General features: G+C 40.1%; 1 protein-coding gene across 3 annotated transcripts in view; it reads right to left on the minus strand.

The window, feature by feature from the left end:
- Positions 1 to 5: 5 nt before the first annotated feature.
- gpm6bb (glycoprotein M6Bb) overlaps positions 6 to 24272 on the minus strand; it is a 38148-nt gene continuing 13881 nt past the window's right edge. The window contains exons 1-7 of one of the 3 annotated variants that reach the window (XM_059343626.1): positions 19350 to 19413; positions 9470 to 9656; positions 7461 to 7617; positions 7119 to 7287; positions 6194 to 6267; positions 6024 to 6089; positions 6 to 2929 (exon numbers count right to left, since the gene is read on the minus strand). In XM_059343626.1, the coding sequence (XP_059199609.1) occupies positions 2780 to 2929; positions 6024 to 6089; positions 6194 to 6267; positions 7119 to 7287; positions 7461 to 7617; positions 9470 to 9656; positions 19350 to 19398 (852 nt within the window). In that variant the 5' untranslated portion in view covers positions 19399 to 19413 and the 3' untranslated portion in view covers positions 6 to 2779. Of the gene's footprint in view, positions 2930 to 3331; positions 4767 to 6023; positions 6090 to 6193; positions 6268 to 7118; positions 7288 to 7460; positions 7618 to 9469; positions 9657 to 19349; positions 19414 to 24272 lie in introns of those variants that run through there. The other 2 variants (XM_059343628.1, XM_059343627.1) reach the window with 2 other exon arrangements.

The following is a 24272-nucleotide window of genomic DNA, read 5'->3' on the forward strand; positions in this document are numbered from 1 at the left end:
CAGAATGAGTTTTATTTTGTTTTTTATTTTCATAAAAACAGTCAACAGGCCAGTTGAGTAACGTCGTCATAAGGGGGGTTCCAGTCAGACAGGATGCTGGATTGTTGTCCTCCTGGTGATTGATAGGTAGCCTTTATGTTTAGTTTTTGGTTCATTCAACAGGAAACACGGCATACGAAGATGAGACGAGATGTACATTCATGTATATGTGCCATCTTTCTCCTCGGCCACTGTACACCTCTGGCTATTACCCCTGCAGAGAACTATGCAGGTTTTTGTACTACAATATCTCACAGATACTGTGTAAAACACCGGGAAAGAGAGTCACATTGGCATTCATACTTTGGCTAAATTTACCATTTAGATTGCCGTACAATTTTAAAAATGACTGGTTTTGCGACTAAATGTTATTTGAAAGTTGTTTTAAAAGTAATTCACGAGGAAGCCCTTGACATTCGTAGAAAATACAGGTATACTATCAGGCAACAATAATATAAGACTCGTATACTTTAGACTTGAATAAAAGAACCTAAAAAAAACATTCATAACTAATCAGCTACATAAATTGTATTATTTGTATTCATTTAGAAAAAAAAGGAAACAGGCAAACACTGCCTACTACTGATGTCAGCATAACAACCGTACATCACGTGTGTCACTGCAGAAACAGTTGTCTTCATGCAACAAAGAAACTTATCCCTGTAACTCAACTAATAGAAATAAAAGATTACATGAGTAATTATATCAGCATTATGACAATTGCACATCACAAACTGGTGCAATAATAGAAAATTAAGAACAAAAATGAAGTGGTTTATCTTAAAAAAAAAAAAAAAAGAAAATACAAAAAAAAAAAAATCCTGATTTATAACAAGTTAACGTTTTCACAGCCTAAGCTCTATAGGTTTCTCCATAGTACCAATGCACGTGGGACATAGTTACACTTGTTTTATAAGAGTTTTCAAAAATCAAGTAAATCTTGATCATATAATACAATATATGATGAGATATTACAATAAACAATGAGCTAAAAAGCATTCACGAAGGATCAGAGAGCACTCTGTGTTGGCAAGCCTTGATCTTTTCATTTGCATAAATGAATATACATGGACCAAACTTTTAAGATATTGAATACATTGACTATCGCTCTAATTATTGGCAGCGGTTCACATTTAGCAAGCAAGTTATTCTGATGGCATTATCCATAGAGATTAAATATTGTGATACTGTGTAGAGGAGCTCCCGGTCTGTGTGATTATGAAACACTGTCTCCTATAAATGACATTTCTATAAACATGGTCGGCTTATGAGACAATGGGCCCCTGAGAACAGACAGTCTTTCCTACTAGTTGTTTAGCTGCTTTTTAATGTTGTTGTGGGTCTGTGTAGTCATGGTGCAGGTCTATGGTAATTTGGTGTCAGTCTTTTTATAGTTATTTGTTTGTCTGTGGTTGTTTTGCCTCTTCTTGCAGTCATTATGCGTCTTTCTGTGGTTGTTTTGCCTCTTGTCATAGTTTTGAGTCTCTTAGAGGTCATTTTGAGTCTCTTCCTAGTTGTTACGTGTCTGTTGAGCATTATTTTGTAAGTGAAGACCAAGGGGCCCCCTTACACTGGGCCTGTGGTTGGTAGATCTGCTAAGTAATCCATCCATGCTCATACAACGACACTGGATTCACAATTATGTTTCGAGGGAAACATTTTTTTCTCGGATTATGGCTGTTGTTTGAAATGTGGTTTAACCTATTTAATTAGGTTTCTGAAAAGATCATGGATGGGGTTAAAATAAGTATTACTGTCATAACTTAAGAACACAAGTAAGTTACATTCATGACGTAAGTTATCTGTCGTATGTCCCTTAAAACTTAATCGAGAATGCAGTTTCGTTGTATGGAAACATCATTTTTAGGAGACAGGGTTGGATACGGGTTTTCAAGAAGTGTTTGTTCCAGTTAAATTGTTCCATAAACTCTAGTGCACATCTGAGGTAGTGTTAATGTAGGCCATGAATGTTCTCAGTTACCTTTAAGTTGCTATAGAATGAAAATTAGAATCTAGGACCAATTATTAACACTGAGATTATCACAAGGATTTAGATGCATTTAAATACCACCACTTTTACGACAGAACTTTGTCCACATTATATATTTTTACCTCATACTGTGAAGTGAAAGCAAAACATCTTGTGACATGCCAAAGTCTTGTGTGAGTAAATTATAAGTTGATGGCTCTCGTGACATGCTATCTAAAAGTGACACACCCACTCTCAATGTAAGGCCTTACATGTTATGTATAATTATTTTTTGATTGGAAAAAAAAGAGCAAACAAATAAAATGTTAGATTCCCTTGTTGGAAAACCGGCCACCACAGCTTAACAGAAAGACAGAGCAAGAACAAAAATGTCATCGTTATGATGCGTTGTACAAGAATAGTGCAATGTCTCAAGCTTCACCAGCAAAAAACTGGCTATTAAAAAGGGCGAGAGAAAATCAAACACTTAATCAGAAATCAAAACTGCTTTTTTCTGCTGCAGAAAATTATAAAATAAAATAAAAACAGCATAAATCAAATTTTAAGTAGCAGTTCCAAAACACTTGTTAGTGCAGAAAGACTGATGCATTAGTTTGTTAGGAGCCTGGTTAGTACTGCACAGTGTCACGGCAGTTGGCAGGTTATTTTAGCTGAGTGTTGTCTTGGTCCAAAGGGGCCACAGTGGTCCGCTGCAGTGTGTGTGTGTTTACGTGTGTGTGTGTGTGTGTGGACAGGGAGTGTGTAATATCCTTATGTGTATGAATTGAGGCATTCCTTTGAGCGTGAGGTGATGTCCTGCAGCTCCCGCTCTTCCTTCATTTTGATGTCTTGGTAGGCATGCATTTGACTGGCATCCTTAAGGTAGGCCCAGTTTGCTGAGAGAATCATGAGGAAGTGGATCTGGAAGAGAAGGGTGAGGTGGATGGCCGGTGAGCATGTCAAAGGTGCAAAGCAAGCTACAGGAGTCAGAGCTACAGTATGTACATCACAGACATACACAAACATAAAGTTAAGCTTTTAAAAAAAAGACTTTAACGGACAAGGGTGACAAAAGACATTACTGAAAAAGACCAATTGTAACATTAGTGTTACAATTATTGCTATCTTGCTACGAAAAATACTATGGAAATGACACTTTAAAGCCGTGAGAGTGAGAAGAAAGAGAGAGCAGCAGGTCGTGCATGCGAGTTTTGTGCAGCCGTGAAAGCTTGATGTTAGTGCAAAGCATGAGATTTTGTGACCCTGATTTGTATGCAGTTATTACACTGCTGTCGGATTTATAAGAAATAGACCAAGTAGGGATACTTTTGTAAACAAAGATTGTTTATTTTATATAGAAAGTAAAAGCTACAGTCTTCAAAAACTTAGGAGAAAATTAAATATATGAAATACGGATTATAAGTAGCTATAAACAGATCAAAGAATCTGAAAAATGTAAGCATGCAGGCTCAGTGTTAAGATAAAAACAAATGGCTCTTTAATGGCACTTTGAGAAAGAATAAAAGGAAAATAGGAAACATCAACTTCATAGCTGAGGCTATACCAGCATCAGCCTCATAGAAAAAAAATACATTTACTCTACTCTAAAATAGGAGAATTTCTTTTTATTTATTTATAAAATACATGAAATTAAAGTGAGGCTTAGGGCCTCTTGCAGAAGTATACCCCTGGTACTGGCCTAACCCTTTAGAGTGTGCTGTGCTAGGTTTGTGCAGTTACTTTGAAATCTACAATAAACAAACAACTGGTCACCAGGATACTTATCAGCATAATACAGTTGATAAAAAGGTTTTTAGTTCAGTTTAGAATCTAGCTTGTGACAAAAGAAATAATACTGAATATTTTCTGTGTAACACTTCATTGTTTCATGGGTTGGCACCAAACGTTTAAGGCTAAGGAAAGAAATATGAGGACAAGGCACTATAAAAGCGGGTCCTTTTACAGATGTATCACTCAAAACTGCTAATCTGGCAATTAAAAAACATAAAGCCTGAGAACACCTTTAATATTTGTCATCAGATGTCCTCCTGGACTACTTTCAGAGCGTTACTGTACATCTATATTGACTTGGTGCAGTGTATGTCATGATAGTCTTTTTTTTTTAACTGTGTGTTACAACCTGTGCAACAGTCTTACATTTATGTTCCACAAGTGCCTCAGGAGTTTGTGCACAAATTCGCATTTCAGCTGAGGCTGCAGTCAGCTGACGCTTGTCATGTTATGCAAGTTGAGGTACTGCAAGCTAAATACTGTACTGGATTTTAAAATAATCTGAAATACTGCTGTTTGTGCAGGTCAAAATTACGAATATAAATAACACTGTTGTGGATTTCTAGCTGTGCACATTTCAATAAAATCTGATGGTGACAAGTTTATATAAGTGAGTGCGAAAGAAAGCAGAACAAACCAGTCAACTAAACACCACCCCAATCTGAAGACAACTCTCATCAGGTGTCCTCAGACAAGCAATATCCCTGGATACCAAATGCTAAAGAAAGCATACAGTCAGCTATTTACACTTCATGTGATTACTAATGGAGAGATTTTTTTTCTATTCTCAGGTTGTTGTTGTTTGTTTTTTAGATTATTTCTTGTCAGTGGCAACTGTCTCTACCCACTACAGCCTCAAGGGGCTGTACCGTGCTCTTAAAACAGTTTAAAACTTAGTGCAGCAGTCTTCTCGACTCTTAAACTTCAAAACAGCAAAGTTATAAGTGGTAGCCATCATGTAGATCAGCTGGTGGAAGAGAACAGAAAAGGTTGTAAGAGAACATGCCGCTGACCTCCTCACCACTAGTTAGTAAAGTGACCAATCATTTTTCAGCAGTAAAAGTTAAAAACAAAAAAAAGTTAAAAGATAGTTCAGATTCCTTGAAGTGGGGTTGTATGAGGTACATATCCATTGTCAGTGTATTTCCTACAGTAGATGCTGGTTGGCAGGCAGCAGGACTGACACAGAAGCAGAATAATTAGCTTCTGTAGATGCGGGCAGCAGAAAAATGGATTTTATGGTGTTTCAAGTGTACGCTATATTTAGAATATTTTCAACACTTAACCTTGCCATCACAGTCCTTTCTGATGGGGAACTGAAGACATTATCTATGATCTCTACAAGCCACCAGACTTCTTTAACAAAAACATTCATTTTACCTTGCAGAGCGTGGAAGTTGCTGGTCTACTGCTGCCTCCATCGGTTAGTTTGTTAACACTATTGTGGACTTTTGAAGGGTTAGTTCGGATTCCACAAAGTCACACAATAACACAGACAAACAAACAAACAAACCAATTAAAGCAGCAGTAGACCAGTGACTCCTGTGTTCTGAGGTAAAATTACTGTTTTTGTCAATGGAGTCTGGTGGCTTAGAAGAGACCATGGATGGATAGAATGGCTTTAATTCTTTAAAGGAAAGAACTGTCTGACAGCAAGGTAAAGAACTGAAAATATGCTAAATACAGCATATAATTAAACAGATATAAATTTTTTTCTTGCTAGCTTCAGTATGTTTTTGCTGCTGCTCCTGTCCACTGTACATTGTTCAGTTCCTGCCTGTTTTTCCAAAATGGACGCATGCCAACTGCCAACCTTTGGTAATACACTGACTGTAAATAAATACCTCATACAATCACACTTCCATAAATCTGAATTATTCCTTTAAGGGAAAAAAATACAATTTCACAACATCCTACTTGTGATTTTGTGATTCAAACTCGTGATTGTGATTTTTTTTCAAACATTGCACTCTTTTATGGCACACAAAGCAAGCCCAAACTGCACTCTCTTCCATCCATCCTAAAATGAAAACAGGGCCATGTGCATCTAAGCAGATGGTAAACAGCAAATGGAATCGGAGCTGAGGGAAAAATCTTCCTTGGTCTTGGTTACATATAAACCATATGGGAATGAAAAGAGGAGCACTTAACACATGATCTGCCAATACAAACCGTGCAAAGATGGACTAAAGGGAGAGGATGGAGAGATCGGAGGAAAGCTTACCAGAGCGATCACAGTGGCTCCTGCTCCGGCGCACGCTACGATGTAGAGGTGATAAGACAGGTAGAACTGGGAAAAGACAACAAACGGTGATTATTCTTCCATTGGACAACTGATGCCGTGTTCCTCGGCTCTCCTCTGCTGATGTGCGTGGATAGAAAACAACTTCTTACCTCACTGGTGTTGCAAATGTCACCTAGCGTGGATCCGCAGGCCTTTCCTGGTGTGGCGTTCCAGGGGATAATTCCTGTTGGAAGGTTTTCATATATACTTAAATACAGGTAGCTTTGAACATTTCCATTTAGTGTAACTTTATATCTACTCCACAATATCTCTCCACAACACTTTTTTACTTGTCTGACAGCTTTAGTTACTTTATAAATTCCTGCTAAGTGAAAACTGTGTCTGTCCAGATGTGTTGATTTTGAGTCTTCGTGTTTCTGATAAACTGAAGGATGAAGTGTTCCTTTATGTGTTGAGAAAATGTTCAGACTTTTTAGGCTAAATAAACAATTTAAAAACCCTTTTGGATCTGCTGGGAAATGCATCGTCACAAAGCTGAAAACAGGGCTGTTTCTCTGAGCTCATGAAACACAGACTTTTTAGAGAAGAAACTGAGAAGAAATTTAAAAAAATTAGTTTTACATTTAATTTATTATTCAGACCAGGGGTCAAGGACACAACTACTGTCATGGAAAATATTATTAGACCACCCTTGTTTTCTTCAATTTCTTGTTCATTTTAATGCCATTTTCCACAGTTGTCTTGATAATGATTTTGGTTATTATCAAGTAGATACAAAAAAAAAGTTTTTTCCATATAAAAACATTACTTTACAATTAACTTTGTTTTGTTATTTGTAAATTACTGGATACATGTACCTCTTTTGGCCTTTCAAAATGATTATTATAAAAAAAGGACAGATACTAAAGAGTATTTGTCCGTTTTTTTTTATAATAATCATTTAACTGGTCACAATCAGAAGACATTAAGAAATCTCTTAATTTAGTACTCCGAGTATTGTTTTGGTTCATAGCCAGTGCAGTTAATACACTAATAAAACAAGGCATATTATTGCACAATGTGCTATTCTCTTACCGTACTGACGAACATCCACACAGATGGAGTCAATGTTGGTGAGGTTGGCAATGGGAGACCTCATGGTGGCACAGGTAGACCACATGTTGTAGAAGAGGAAGACCGGCACGGCAGAGAAACCAAACACACCGAGCCAGGCCACACCCAGGATGTACGTGAGGAACACAAACTGAGGACACAGAGATGACACAATGTTAGCATGATCAGGTTTTAGCACGTAAAATGATAACATTTGATCTTTTTGTGTATTTTATATGTCAGTCACATGCTATAAACCTTTTGTTCAAGTCCTCTGTGTTTATAAACCAGGATGGCCACAGCAATGTGGTTGTATTAACATACCATTCCACTGATGCAGCGTCCGCAGATGGTGGTCTTGAACTCGCTGTGCAGCTCCTTAACTGCACTGGTTGTGTAGAAGCCCTCAGCCAGCAGGATGATCCCATACAGGAAGAAAAACGAAGCGATGCCGTAGATGACATACTGCATCAGCTGTATTCTGTTAAAGAGCAATGTCACGCATAAGCTTAGTTGGGCTTGTAAACCTGCAACAGGTAATAAACAGAGTAATCCAGCAATAACATGCTTTTAGCCTCCAAACTAACACCTGGAGAGCTGCACGAAAAATGGTAACAGCATGACGCATCACTGTCTGGTGTGGAAAATAGCTGCTTACAATCACTTATAATCCTTTTTGCATGCATTCAATATTTAAAGCATGAGTAACCTATTCTGGCTGATTAATCATTTACAGGTGGATATGATTAAGATTGTGATCGAGCTTCCAAAAGACGTGAGGAGAGATGCAAAGCCCAAATGTGGAGATAACAGGTGATGTACGTCTCTGGAAATCGTCTGCCAAGAGACAGACTGCCTCTGTAGACATCTTAAATTAAACAGTGCACTCCAAATCTACGTCAACATAAAACATATGTGCAGTCCTGTGCCTTGTCATCCCTCTTTTATTGTCTCGACTAATGGATGCAGTGTTGAAAAAACGGTCCATATTAGGACTGTTCTCCAGGATAAGGTGAACGTGGAAGACGTTATCATCTAAAAATAGCCTACATAAAGTTAGCCTCATTAAAAGTGAAATCTATCTTACTGTTAGGCCTTTCTTTATTGTGATGCTTATGCAAGAGGACATTTTCACTGTGAGCTCTTTGTATAATGGACCCTATTGTGACAGTAAATGCACAATATGTATTTTACTGCCACTAGGGGTCTCTCAATCAAAACATTAACGACTGATAAAGTTTGGTGACATGTAGTTTTAACCCTTGCATCACTCAAACTTTTCTCAGTGTGTTCCTCTTCCCCAAAACAAACAGACCCGGTGATGAAAAATAGGGACAAAACACTGAATAAAGCAGTTTCATGTTAAAAATCAGTGTTACTCTGAAGCTGTTTTAAAAAATAAAACATAGGACGTCTCGGGCGGGCTGGTAGCCAAGCTGGCACTAACATCTGCTCAGCTTGTTTCTCTGATGACTTCAGATCCAGACGGTCTGGAGGACTTGATCAGGAGCCGAATTATCCACAGAGGTCTCCTCCTCTCCAAAACCAATGAACCATTTGATTAAAACAGCAAAAAAACTCTGAATAAAGCAGTTTGTCGTTAAAAATCAGTGCTTCTCCCAGGATGTCCTGAAGGACCTGGGAGCTTAGCTGGCCAAATGTTTGCTGAGCTGGTTTCTCTGATCCATATGTCAATATATATAACTAAAAAAATTAGTATCGTTAAAATATTGTGTATTAAAACGTTTCTGTCTGACAACTACTGTCATTGACAGGCGACCAAATGAAACAGACCGTTACCCTAATTAAATGAAATCTTTCTCTAGGTTTGTTATTTGTTGAAACATTTGTGGTAATGTAAGTACACAACTCAACAAAATATATACAGTCATGGAAACAATTATTAGACCACCCTTTTTCTTAAATTTCTTGTTCTTTTTAATGCCTGGTACAACTAAAGGTACATTTGTTAGGACAAATATAATGATAACAACAAAAATAGCTCGTAAGAGTTTAATTTAAGAACTGATCTCTAACCATTTTCCATGGTTTTCTTGATAATAACTAAAATCATGATCAAGAAAACCATGGAAAATGTCTAGATATCGACTCTTAAATTAAAGCTATTTTTGTTGATAGAATTGTATTTGTCCAAACAAATGTACCTTTAGTTTTACCAGGCATTAAAATGAACAAGAAACTGAAGAAAACAAGGGTGATCTAATAATTTTTTCCATGACTGTATAGACACCTTTTAAGACGCAGTATTTTGTGACACTAGTAGGCATTATAAGCAGCCGTTTTGCACATTCATACAGTATGAAGTCACTTACACATCAGTCAGCATGGCGTGGTCACTGGGGACCTGGGAGAAGTAGGTTTCCAGGATGGTCACGGTGCCAGTGAGAGCCACATGGCCACATCCACAGAACAGGGCAACGCCAGAGAAGCAGAGGATTGTAGCCACCAGTGACGCATACGGCACCCCACCTAAACATTTGATGCAGCACTCAAAGCAACCTGTAAAAAAGAAGTAAAAACTAGGTCAGCGACAAGTGTCATTTGATATCATGGATCTTTGTTTTGCAGAAAAGTTTTACAAAGTTTTAAAGGCAATTTAATACATTTTGTGTTTGTGATGATGTTTTGTTTCACTTGCAGGACAGGAAGTGATCTCAGAGGAATGAAGTATAATATTAATATTCATGTGAGTCATCCCTTCATACAGTAAGCCTATCCCAGCACACCCTGGACAGATCACCAGTCTCTCACAGGCCATGTGAATCATACTTAACTAATAACACCAATTTACATCCTTGCATCTGTATGTTAAGAACAAAGGAACTGACACAGACAGCAGACACAGCAGACTGTTTCAAAGTAGGTTTTATAAAATTTGCCTGTGGTCATGCTTGACACAGCGTGCTTCCTTTCAAGACTTCTGCGAAGTGAAGCACCAGCGGAAACAGGCCAGTTTGCTGTGTGGGGCTGAGGTTTTTACGGTCTACTCTGCCTTTAATGCTTCGTCTGACAATTCATCACTACACTTAAAGAGCACTAATGGCCATCCAGCAGGTCAGAGCAATGGGTGTCAGCCAGGCTGTAATGGAAATCAATGGTAACTCACAATGAGGGAATGAAGTGACCCAGATGGATCTGCCTCATTCAATGTGTTCGTACGCCTTGTGAAATAGAGCCAGTCACCACAATGTGCTATCTGTGGATGCATGCAAACAAACCACAGTGTGCTTCCAATCAGATCCACATGTGTCTGACAGGATGTTGTTGAGTCATAGGACATCCAGGTCAATGGCTGTTTATGCTTTTAAGCTCTCACAAATCTAATGTCACACGCAAATCTAAAGTTGCTATAATCGATATTTTTAAATTCACAATGGATCAAATTAGTGTGTCTGTGTGACAGAGTGCAACTGTGATGAAAAATCTTGAGAATATTAGCACAATCTCTACAGGTCCCCTCAGTGAAGAATTTTAGCCTCTTTCAGCTCTTTGTTTTGTTTTTTGTGATGGTATCAAAAGCAGGCCAGCAGTTTTAAGTTAAACAAGTTCTGATAAGCCCTTGGTAAACTACCTATCCAGCGTAACGCAGTGCAACTAACAAAGTTGGCAACTAACTGCAGTGTTGCGCCGCTGCTGAATTACGTGCACCGCTGCTGAAATTTCACATGATCGTTATTTTCGACTTGTCTGGAATCATCGAGCCCATCAAATCCTGTCGGACTCTATTAGGACATCAACGTAAAAGGTAACAAGCTTATACACGGTCTTATACAGGATTTAGCGACTTTTCAGACCTCCTTAGCGACTATTTTTCAAAAAACTGACTAGCGACAAATCCAGCGACTTTTTCTGGTGTTACTGGAGACTTTCGGAGACTCGGCCCCCGCGGCTCGTTAAGAGGAGTAAGAACGAGTCAAAGCGGCACAGTCCTCCAGCAGCAGTCTCTCCCAGCTGCAGGCACAGAGCCAGAGGGGATGTTAACCCCTTAGCGTCCAGTCTGCAAATCGTGAATGTGCAAAGTCACCGCTGGCTGGTTTAGAGTCAGTGTCTCTTTTGGGTCACTTTAGCCGGTCCCGAAGCCGGATGAAGGAGGAGGGTTGAAATTGTGACGGGAGACAGTGCACTTGCAGTTCTAATTATATTTAGGGTGTTTTTTACTCACTTTTGGTCTTCCCCACAACGTTATTCCTCTCTCCTACAACATCCATTACAAGTACATGCACATGGTAAACTACGCAAATTAGGTGATGACTTCATTTAGCGACTTCTAGCGACTTTTTGGACAGCCAATAGCTACTTTCCTTACTGAGGAGTTGGCAACACTGCTCATGGCCACGGACACACCACTGCTGAAAAAAATTCTCGGGGAAACACTGAACTGGTGAACATATAGAGCATCTAGCAGCTGAAGAGCCACATATTTCTCTCAGGAGTTGATGGAGACCAAAACAGAGATAAGCCCTTTTTCAAAGATGCACTGGAACACTGAACTTATCTAGACATTACCTGGAGTAGCTGTTTGTGAGAATGCAGATGTCTCAATCAGTTGTACCAGACATTAAACAGACTTTATCCTGTCATACAAAGTCTGTGTATAGTCCGATTGTGTTTCTTAAGCTGTTCACTATCTGGAGAATTCACAGCACGACCGACCCAACCCCAACCTTAACCCAGGATTGACCATCTCGAAGGCAATACACTGCAAACAAATCCTGAAGGGACCATCTACAAATACTTTATTTTGTTTAACTCTATTTTTCTACTGTAAGAAAGAGGAAGAATGTAAATAGTGACCTTATGTAAGAAATGACCTTATGTGAGTGTGCGTGTTGGTGACATTTCATTACGGAAGTGGCACAAAACCGGAAGAAAGCAAACAAGAAGAAGGGTCATTTCCACCAAGACTTCAATAAAACATCTAACTGAAGAAAGGTTAATATCAGGACAAGTAAATTGTCAGACAAATTCGGGGAAAGGCAAAATACTTAGCACTTTATAACCAAATGAACTGGCTACATACTCTGCATCTTCTGCATGAGCAATGATGTGGTAACAAGTTCACCTCATCAGCAAGCTTCAGTGCTCCTAAGTGGCCATGACATCATGACAGGTTTAAGAAGTCATGTTGAAAACTTCATATTGTTCTGGCTTTGAAAGACCTGCACCAACTTTCTCAGAGCAGATCAAGACAATGCAATTAAACTGTTAATTATCAGATGACATTTTCCACAAAACACATGTTTTGTTCCATATCAACAACATAAGAGACCATTGTATGCATTTGTAGAATTTATGATGTTTTGATCTTGTCAGTAAATTCTGTAATTTTACATTACATTTTACACCAGTTACCTTATTCCTGCTTTTTCTTCTATGTGGTAGGAAATAGAAGACAAATAATAATTGTCTTCTGAGTCAGAGCTTATCTCAACACAACTTTTGTCTTGTCCTTAAAGATAAACGGACCGGAATCATTTTCTACTTGCTCGCTTCTTCCACAAGGCAAGACTCCTGAAAGTTCATCAGTGTTTGTGTTCTTTACCCTGACAAAAGGAAATTAAAACAGATATACTGCTGCTGGGCCAATACTTTTGCTCTCAGACGCTTCGTCCTGACTGTTTGTGTAGTACGGGGAGATAAAAAAAATTTGGCCCATGGTGGGTGAATAGGAGTTGCCATGGCAGCATGTTAACCACAACTCAATGAGTGTGCCCACAGCAGAGTCGCTAACTTCCACCGCAGCCCACATTTCTCTGATGAGCATGTCGGGGGAGGGAGAGTGGGCTGCTGGGAGTCAGAGTGCAGAGCTCCACAGGATATTGAGCCCAGCTGCAAAGTAAATACAGTCCATTTAAAAGGATGAGCTGGATGTCACTGTCAGGTAGTTCTGATCCAGTAGCAGACTGTATCTTTACTATAAATCTCTCACGGTTCCTCCTCTTGAAGAAAGAGTTTTTCCATATAAAAAGCGAGCCTCTGGAGCATTAAATGTGCAGAGAGACGGAGGCAGTCACAACAGTCACACTGGTTTATTTTAAATTAATTTGATTGTGATAAACTGTGACACGTCATGGATGAAAATCAGCATGACTGCCCGACTCATTAAGTGTCTGTTTATCTTCAAACCCTGCCTTGAAATGCGTCAATATTCCCATTAGATTAGCTGTCTAAAAGTTAATCTCATGGTGCTGGATGCCATGATATCATCATGACAGCCAGTCTGCCTCGATTGCCTGCATTTTATTGGATCTGAAAGCAAGAGAAAAAAATATAGACAGAGATGCCTAAAGGTATAAGAAACAAAACTGTCTTCCAGGCAGTCTATACCAAATGCGTGAAATGGTTTAAAATGTCACAGTGACCGTGCACCATCCTCCCCTGCAGCCCGTCAGGGAGGTCAGACTGATGTGTTTGCATGCTTGTCTAACTTGGAGCACTTAGAGAGAGAAAACATACATTACGTTTGAAAGCCACCAATCGGATCGATAAGCCATCTGTTTGATTAGTGTCCATTCCACAGGAGTGGTTTGCTTTGAAGCATCCATCCATCCAGACTGAGAATATTAGTTAGACAGCTCTCTCTCCCGGTGGATAAACCTTGTGTCTCTTACTGACTGTTATTCTTAATAACACAATAAATCCAAGGTGGTGTTTTTACATCTGGTCTGGACATGTTGGCAGGTTATTATAACTCTGTTCTGGCTGACTGAGAAAACACTGGCACACGGACAGACCTACTGACGAGGTTCGGCTATTAGCAGACTCAGGAACACTACTCTGCTCACAAAGGGCCTCTGTTACAGCTTTAGTCTTGGTATTAGACATCAGGGGAAGCAGAAATGACATCAAAGCCCAACACCACTTTAAGGCAGTCCTGCACAAAGCACCACAGGGACAGTAGTCAGACCAGAGTAGAGTCAGTCTCATTCAAAGGCTTCAAAGCAGAGGTGGGATTCTGAAGTAATTGCTGAGGGTCTGTGAAATATAACATGCATCCTTATCATTAAATCTGGCTACTGCTATAGAAGGCCTCGTGTTTCAGAATCAGTTCTTCATTTTCTCTCTCTCCTTTTCTTGTTTTTCTTTCGTTTTAAAGCTACAGTTCTGATTTTTTTTTAAGTGGGGTTGTATGAGTTACTGATGGTGGTCAGCAGCCCCCAGTTTGGTGGCAGCATTACTGGCATGAAAGATAAGCAATGCACCATTTTGGATGGGGGCAGCAGCAAAGCCATTATATCCACCTAAAAAAAATCAATATCAGTTAAAATGTTTGCTGTGTTTATAATATTTTCACCCGGTCAGGCAAGTGGAATACAAATGTATTTGCTCATTGCATTTGCACATTGAAAGAAATACTGTTGCATTGGCTCACAGTGATTGTACTATTGAATGTAATAAATAAAGTACTTATAAAATCTAAAACCGTTAAATTAAAAAAAATATATTTACATTGCACAGAAGTGTAGCAGTAGAAAGTGTTTTTGTACATAGACATAAAAAATTATATAAAATATCAAGTCAAAATTTACTTGTCGCTACACAATTTGTCAGCGGTTCAAAAACATGTCATGTTAAATTAAATGATTTTTTAAAAAGTTATTAAGTAAACAGTGTGTAACTGAATCAGAAGAAGGACACAGTGTGTCATGGATGCAAAGCAACAAACATTTGGCTCTTGGTATGACATGCTTTTGCTTTTAGTTTTGCTCAAAACTTGCAGCAGCTTGCAACTTTCCACACATCCTCAAACTCCACCAAACTAAACTCCTGTTTACAAGATAATTAAAATGCTCACTTGCGCTTCAGCTCCTAAAACTTACAGCAAAAAAATATATCTTGACATCTTTTATCAGATGTACTATTCTTTTTCAGCATTAATCCTTTTTGTTGCATTCTTTCAGTCTAGACTGATGGGTAACGTACCATTTCATGGAGGATGTTGTAATGTGTATTTGAGAGCTATAAGGTAGACAGCCAGTAAATCTACCACCCCACAAAGTACAGGCTGTTTTCTCAGAGTGTACTGTGTGGGATTTCATAGCATACAGGATGTTGCGGGACAGACTTTAGCTCACATCACCATCCTCCACAGGGGATATCAGTAGGAGCTGGTGACTCTCTCAACAACAAGCTTGGACTAAACGGATCCTGCTGGCTTGTTCCGAGTGCAGCACATGCATAAATGAAAATCACGTTGGGCCTTCTCACTCTGATGACTTTCACATGCTCCTGACTAATACTCCTGGTTAGACCTAAAACCACTTCAAGACTCTCCGGCTCGTCGCTACAGTACATGAATGAGAGGAGGAGAGAATGAAAAATTGAGTGAGACAGAAAGACAAGTTAGCGACTGTTTGTAACGACAATGTCGGGCCTTGCAGCAGAGGATACGTTTGCCACATCGTGATCACGAGGACAGAGGGGGAAAAAAGAAGCTTGTGTGAGAAAAGGGGAGTGTGTGCGTATTACATTGTATGAGAGAGACAGAAAAACGAGAGACAGACAGGGAGTCCAAGAAGCCCTGATACAAAGAGCCAGTGTGTGCAGCCCTAGACTGTCCATCACACTGGACTCTCAGGGGCCATTCAGAATGGCAGTGAACCACGGTCCCTCTCTTCCGGCCTGCAGGCTTGAGGCCCAGGACAAGCCCACCGCTGAGCTCCATCCTGTGTGCCCCTCCAGCGCTGCACACAGCTCAGCCATAATGGGCCACAGCAGCCACTCCACACTCCAGGAGGATCCTGTTTGTCAAAGCAGCTCAAATCATCCAATGTGTGAATGAGATGGCTCGTTAAGACCGACCAGTGGACAGACAAACAGACACAGCCAGGCAGAGTGACCAGAAGAAAGAGGACGCATTTAATGTCAATAAGCACAAATGTTGGATTAAAAAGTGGGCCCCAGACTTCCAGACCCCCAAAACCCTGTGTGGTTTACTGTGTGTCAGGGTGTTTTGTGGACAATGACCAGACCACCTGGGTTTCCTGGTTCCTGGTAATTTGTTTGCTTGCAAATTTGTTAGGGATTTGCATCTTCAAAAGACAATATCAACTGCATCCTGCATTATTTTATTTATATATTTTTCATAATTATTTTGAATGGCCAGCAGGGTGCAATTACACTGGTTTCAAGAAGTAGTCATATTGTGTGAAAGTCTATGAGAAAATGACACTACTACTCATTTGATTTATTACCTCAGTTAACATTTTCCTAATGTGTTTATGTTCACCTGATGTTCTTGTATAATAAATACAATTACAAGTTCGCTTTTTGATGGCAAAATATAATTTTAGAGGTTGAAAATGGTCCTCAAACCAGTGGGTGACATCAGCAAAAAGACATCTGATATATATCTTTCCTTAGACTCCAGGCTCCATTAATCAACAAATCGATAAAAAAAAACAACTAATAGGTTATTCAATAATGAAAACAATCATTAATAGCAGTCCTAATAGGATAACTTCATATTCTGGTACTAGTGGTTGAATGGTTTTAAGCAGAATAGCTGCTGCCATGTGAAGTGTGCTCTTTGCATGGTACTAGATAGGTACAGGGAGCAACAGGGGCCCTAACAATAACAAATGTTTGCCCCAATGTCTCAAAACAGGTTAATCCATCCAGCATCAGCACAGCTTGCCTGAGCCCACACTCATCACACTAACCTCTGCAGCTGGCTCAGCTTCATCACCTCCCTCCATCCCTCAGCAACACACATCACATGCACACAGCCTGTCAACACCACAAAGCTGAAATCTTCCAACAGCTGGGGCCCTCTGTGGAAGGTGGAAAAATGTCTAAACTCGCCTCTGATTGCACAGAGAAATACACACTGGATGGGATCAAATGAGCAGCAGACATTTAAATAAGAAATGTTTAATTTGATTTCCAGAGCAGACACAAACACAAACATGGACACACCTACACCTACGGAAACAACAGGTCACTCAAGACAAACACATAGAAGCACCACATATTCATATGTACATAGTAAAAGTATGCTGATAATTTACAAATAAATCCCAATCACACAAATAAACACAAGACATTGCAACTTTTCCATCCTGGAGCCCCGAAACGACTAATTGGCTTCCAGCTCCGACAAAAACACCATCCAGTTTTAATCTAGCATTGAGCCTCATTGCTAACAGATGTGTGTGTTTACAGCTAATGTTAAGTATTGTTGTTTGTTGCTTCATTGGGGCGAGCCGCCAGAACACCATTTATGAGAAACAGCCTCATTTTCCACACTCCCCACTTTGAGAGGAGACTTAAAAACGCCATAATGGCTATAATGGCCATTCTCGCGGGACAGGGGAGATCAGAGCCTGCCAATTCGTCAAAAAGTGGTCTCACTGTTTACTTATCCAACAAGGGAAAGCTCTACTCTGTCCGCTAATAGCTGTTGACTGCAGCTCACCCATAGCTGTGTGTGAAGAGAGCTGAGGGAGATGTGTGGATGAACTCAGTGACAATAAAAGGCAATGATGGCCACAGTGGCTCATAAATTGCATCTCTGGGTACAATAGAGGAGTAAATCTGTGAACATGAGTGGTGTGATGTGTAAGGAAATGATGGGAAAGTCAACTCTTTTTAGAAGCCAATATCACATACAGTGTCGCAATGGGCTTAACAGGCTCAGAGGTTCCCGTAGTTACATTTCAAGGGGGGCTGGTGCCATGGCCACCCTCTAGACACACCCCTGCTCTCAGGGCCGTAAGACTCGATGCTCTGTGTGTCGATAAACATTGAGTCAATGAGTAGTACAAGTCATTCATCACCAAGCAAAAAAACATCCTAAATATTGCTGCTTTCCTAAGTTTGATATCATTACCTTTGGGTTTTTTAAAAGGGACAGTTCACCCCAAAATATATATATTTCATTTTACTTGTAGTGCTATTTATTAATATGTGGCACCTGTGATGCTCATGATGCAACAAAAAAAAAAAACATATCTGCAATATTCCTTTCCAGAAATCAAGACCCAGTTACTCAAGATAATCCACAGACCTTGTTGTGAGCAGTTTCATGTAGTAACTACAGTATAATAGAAAGAAAATAGTTCCTTTTTTTGGCGCTTTGAGCACCAAAAGCCGAGTCCCATGTAGTTATATATGGCATATAATATATATATTCTGACATCTGTACGGCTGTTATCTGTAACACTCTGCAAATCACACCAAAGAATCTGGACTGATAAATAACATAACAGGTAAGAGGAAAAATAAAGAGATTTTTAACTGTTGGTTGGACAGTTGGGAAGCTAGAAAGGGCATTTCCCCTGATTTTCTGACATCAAAAATTACAATAACCTTTAGTTACACCCCTAAATACATGTGACCGCTACTGACATTGTCAACTATGATGCAATGAGTTGTTAGATATCATGCACCAGTTGTACAAACTTGGATATTAATTAAATATCACAAAAAAGAAAGGGTTTCAAAATAACAGACTTAATTCTAGAAAATATTGTATTATTAAGCATCACAGCCTTTCTTGAGGAAAGTGTTTTTCTTAATGTACAATATTTCATCTTAAATAAATGCTCAGAAAAATAGCATAATAGAAACAAGTTCCAGCTGATTCCTACAAGAAGGGGGTGAGCAAGTTGACTTTCTCTCCCCTCAATGTACACACTCCTCACGGCTGTCTATTTCTGAGATGGGTAATGTCTGCTTCATTTATCTTTGTCCTTGCCAGCCCCTCATCCACCTCATTAATCATCAGCCCCCCTCCCATGAAAGAACAACTCAAACGCACCCTGAGGTTTGATTGATCTGCTGTTGATTCTGCAACAGGCTCATTGTCCTTAAAAAGTGCAACTAGCATGATGACGACCGGCGGCACCACAGCATCCCTGCTGCTGCAGGAGCGAGCTCTGCTGAAAACACCCCACACACATGAACTAATTAGATCCTGAAGCGAGCACAAGCAAAACACTGCAGAAAATAAACACACAGGAAGCATGACGGAGGGAGTGATGCACAATCAGCAACTGGAATATCAACAATTATGTGCAGAAAGCAAACACTAAAACATGGATGCTGTGCTGACATTTGAAAGTCCCTGCTGAGCAAAATCCAGCCAACTATTGTGCAGAGTGAAACCAAGCAGGCTGGAGTAGGTTAAAGCTCCAGTAAACAGATCAGTGAAAAGAACTGAACCGGCTCTTTGTGAGCGCTCATTGGTACCTCTTTTGTCCTGCCTCTGGTCTTGGTTTTCTTCTGATGGAGTTTCCATGGTTGTTTTGCTCCCATCCAACAAAAATGCTTCCTTTCAGCAAATTCTCTCTTCCTTTCTCCCCCTTACTCTCTCCTCTCTCCTTTTTACGCGCGTTTCTGCTCTCTCTCTCTCTCTCTCTCCCTCCCTCCCTCTCTTTCTGTGTCTCTCTCTCCTGTACGTTTGCTCTTCTCCTCTTGTCCTGCTGCTTCACGAAGGCACCGCTCCACTGTACATAACAGTTCCCTTTCCAAAACGCAGAGGTGTTGTCAGAAGAGATTTTGTAGTCATATGACTTAAAACCCAGTTGTACACACAAGATGTGCATATATTCTGTTTGTTCTGGCTTAATTAATGTTCTAATGACACACAAATCCTCGTCCATGCCCTGAACACACTCCCTCCTCCAGAAACTGAAGTACACTACAAAACCCTGGATAACAATCCAATGAGAACAGGCTTCTTACATCAGAGAGGGTGCAGATGGATGAGTAGGGACCCCTTCTTGTGCTGTACAGGAGAAAACTTATAGGCACACAATCACGTCTCTCTACTTCACATCAGATCCCTGTTCAAGAAAGGGGGAGTGTGTGTGCATGCTGTTTTCAGTGTGTAGTGTGGTCGGGGGGTTAGCCCTTCATCTTCTGATTGGCACCATATGCCCTCTGCTCCTGCAGCATACATTAGCAACCTCTGACCGCTGTCTTCCCTCCATCTGTTGGCTTCTAACTCACATAAAAAGGACACAGGAAAGGAAGGCAAATGTACATTTCCTAAACAAGGACACAGAGCGTCCTCTGGGCTGATGCAAACAACAGAGGAAACAGCATGTGCAAAAATGGGAGATCCAGAGAATAATAATGGGAGGAAGATGAAGAAGTTGATAAATAAGAGCATGATACAGTGAGAAACAACTTGTTAGAAATAGAGAGATGAGTGGAGAAACAGACAGCGAGGGAGACAGGGAAGAAGATCTTGGCGGCGTTTGTTTGGCAACAACAGGCCGAGGAGCCCCAGGGGCATGCTAATGAGAGAAAGGCCTTTCAGCAGTGGGGGGAGAGCCCTGCTGGAGCAGAGCTGGAGTGGGGTCTTCTCACGGATACCAGACCTCAGAGAGGAGGGGGGGGATCAGCAGGGGAGAGGAGCCTCAGGGGTCAGGGAAGTGAACTTAGCGGGGATCCCACAACAACAAATGCCGCACTAATCTTCTAGCTTTTTCACCATCGGCCCCTTTAAACGCCAGGAGAGCTGACATCCTTGTGAAGTGGGGAAGGGAAACTCCAGCCCGTATGTAGAAGTGATGTTTCTGTACAGCTGATTTCGAGGTGGATGTGCTTGCGTTTCCTCATTAATTGTGCCGAAGAGCTGAAGTGAAGCTTCAAAAGAAAAGCAGTAACACAAGACTAACTGTTGATCCAAGTTACTGAGTACAACAAGCATGGGACCAAGCATCTGCAGCCTTTTAAATGGACATCAAAATATTTCTGTTTATTGCACACATGCAAAACAAAATTTAAAACATGTGATCAGTATTCGATTCTGTTATAAATAAGCATGTGCTTTTGATTGGAAATAATGATAAATGTACCCTGCAGTTTAAAATAATGGTTTTTGGGTTCAAGATTGAGCTGGGAAAAAATAACAAGCCAGAAAATAAATATGTTGCTTCTGATTGCATGTGAAGTGACATAGATTTCAAAAAGTACTATTTAAGAGAAATATTGACTTGGGTAAAACAAAAAGTGTGAGTAAATGTGTTAGGAGTTGTAGCAAAACTAGGAAATAGGAATTCAGCACAATGTTCACTCTGTTCCTCTAAAGGCGAATAGGGAAGTCTTCCACATTGGCCTTAACTACAGACAGATGTCAGGTGAAGCCATTTACAGCAAATGGTTATAACTTTTGGTGTAAAAGGGGTTTTATACTTGAGGAGGTGTCACAAAATCACAGCAGCAACAAAAGTTTTATAGAGAGGACTAATCCCCCTTTGGGTGGTGGCTAGTGGTGTAGGTATCAGCAGAGGTATCATGAGAGTGTTATGATATTATGGTCATACTGCAATAATATGACTGGACATTCTCAGCTGGTAGCAGAGCAGCTGATGAATGAGGCAGTGGTTGTGAAGCATGAAAATGCAAAATTATGTCTACTTTGTGTGTTTTTTGGGGACTTAAGAGTTCTCAATATAGATATACCACATTATCATAATACATACTTCAACAAATGACACAAATATAGTGTCTATATACCTAAAAACTAAAGAAGTATATATATATATAAGTATATAACTAGAGGTACCTCTGCCAAGGCATCCCCTGACTTGTAATGTTAATGTTACAATTTGAGGGTGTGTTCATGTGATTTTTTCCAGCCAGGAACGTGCTTTTCCAAATATTTAGACACCACATGAATGCAGAACAAATGCCCCTCACGCAAGTGGAGAATAGTTGTGTATTAGCCCGTGATTTGATTCTGCTCCAAAGTTTAATGAGATCTACCTTGGCGTTTGCTAAAACCTTCTACAAGTTTGATGAAAATCAGGCCAAAAATATTTCTGTAATCACTTCGACAGACGGACAAACCAAGTCAAAAACCTCAAGAAAGTTCAGATATCGCCTTGGAGTATCTTCAAAAGCCCTGTGTTAATCCTATCAATTATTATTATTATAAAAAAGTAATCAACCGGAGCTTTAAATGACTTAATCATGCAATACCAATCAGTATCAATTATACACTGCTATAATGCCAAATAACGTGACTCTTGCTGCAGGATATCTTATTCAGTTACAATTAATTTGTCAGCTGCATTTAGTCAAATTGTTAATGAGCAGACCAAAATCCAACATTAGTTTTAAGTTGTGTTTCAGTCAATTTAGGAATATATCATTCACTCTGCTTTGAGCTCTGATGTGAAGACTTTAGTTCAGCACTATGGGGTGTCAGGTCAGGACACGGAGACTGTTGGCTTTTGGTTCGTACAATTTTACTGAAGGCAATTATTTTTTGTTTTGGTCTCCATCATCCTAATGAAAATATCCTGTTCCTCAGCAGTTAAATGTTGAACTTTCTAGGCAGGTAGTCTATTGAGCGTGTTTACTTTCGCTAGAAACAGCTGCCTGCTGCTGGAAACAGGGTTGATTCTGAGAAGAGAAACTAAACAGCACAGTAAATGTACTGGCCTTAAATCAAAACAATGAGCTAAAAAAAGATGCCTGCGTGATAATTCTCTGTGGGTTCATCCCAGGGAGCAACCCCTTTCACACTGCATGTAATCGTGATTTACTGACAAAATCATTTAATGACAAAGTCTTTCGTAAAGTGGTGCCAAATGAATGAAGCAAGAAAGATATTGTTAGACACATAAAGAGCAACAGACTGACTGGAGCTTTACCAAAAACACTGTGAAAGGCCGAGTGGCTGTGGGAATAATCATGTGAACGTAGGAGGAGAAGCATGAGAGCTGCATGCTCTGCTCCAGTGTTGAGACAGCGCCACTCCCCTCCTTGAGGACACAATCTGAATGATGATGAAGCTCATACAAATGGAGGAGGCTTCATTGTGGGTCAACCTTTCACGCTGTGAGACTGGGGGCCCTGAATGCCCCTCAGTGTTCAGTCACCCGTGAAGACCTGCACCCTGCTTGGCGAGGAAGGAGTTCTCAGGGATGCAGAGGACCACTTACAAACACTGACGGCGGCCTGAGAAAGCAGAACAGATCAAACCGTGTGAGGTTTCACTGATTGTCAAGGCCAAAGTCAGCTCAAAACAGACGGGAGCCAAAGCAAGAGAGAAAACTATAGTCGTCAAGATATCCCTGAATATTTTGCAGCTCTTGTGGAAAAAGCTGTAACAATCCCTTTCTTGGAGACAAAGATTCCTATAAATGCTGTTTTGGTTATGCAGTCAGTGATATCACCCTGTGGTGGCATTACTGTCCCAGATTAAAATGCAGGCCATCTTCATAGGTCAGTCTGCTCTGTATGTCTGCCTTCATGTTTGGCGTGCTGAAACAAAATCATTGATTGGTTTACAAAAGCAGCGCACTACAAACCCATTATACAGATCCATTCACTTGTTTTGCTGACCCCATTTTTCTCTGGGAGTCAGAATAACAAAAAGCATCACAAACTCTGTATGACTTTCGTTCAAGCATTCAGCATATGATTTGATGTACAAGTCAACCCGTATAAGAACAGCTTAATCCAATCACCACAAGCCTTTGAGTTGTATTCCTTTTTCCTAAAGAAAAAAAGGAATCAAGTCTCTGCAATGGAAAAAATGAATATGCATAGCCTACTGTCCTCATCCATTATAGTAAACTATGTGGACTGTGAGAGGGAAAAACCACAGTCGGCTGACTTATTATGATCCTTGTGCTTCCTTCTGGCACTGTCAGAAAGCCATAAACTAAGAAAAATACCTTTTTTCTCTGGCATCGTTGTGTACATAGCAGGGGATTGAAGGTATTTGAATTTTTTAAACGTTATCATTCTTTTATTGAGGCTTTTTAACCTTTATATTTGAATGATGCGTCTCTTTTATTGGACAGTTCAAAAGGAAAAGTAGACAAATCTATGCAACTCCAACCATTCTTCTTCATCCGTCAAATCCTGGCAACTACATTGCCCACAATGCAACTTGACAGCCAACAGTTCAGTCAAAGATTGGGAAGTGTTATTCTAGTAGCTGCCAACGCAGCCCTGAGCTGCTAGCCTATAAAGCACTGATGAAGAGCAGACTACAGAGGTCGTCACCTCAAGATTTATTTTTCATTTTCAAACTTGTAGACTTCAGCACCAAGCAATGCTGACTCAAGTGACATCATTTGAGAGACTGAGAGAGACATCGTCAGACTTTACACTAGGGTTGGGCGTTTGGAAGAAACCTTCCAACTC

This window comes from Centropristis striata, chromosome 10 (genome assembly GCF_030273125.1).
Source record: "Centropristis striata isolate RG_2023a ecotype Rhode Island chromosome 10, C.striata_1.0, whole genome shotgun sequence".
Lineage (NCBI taxonomy): Eukaryota > Metazoa > Chordata > Actinopteri > Perciformes > Serranidae > Centropristis > Centropristis striata.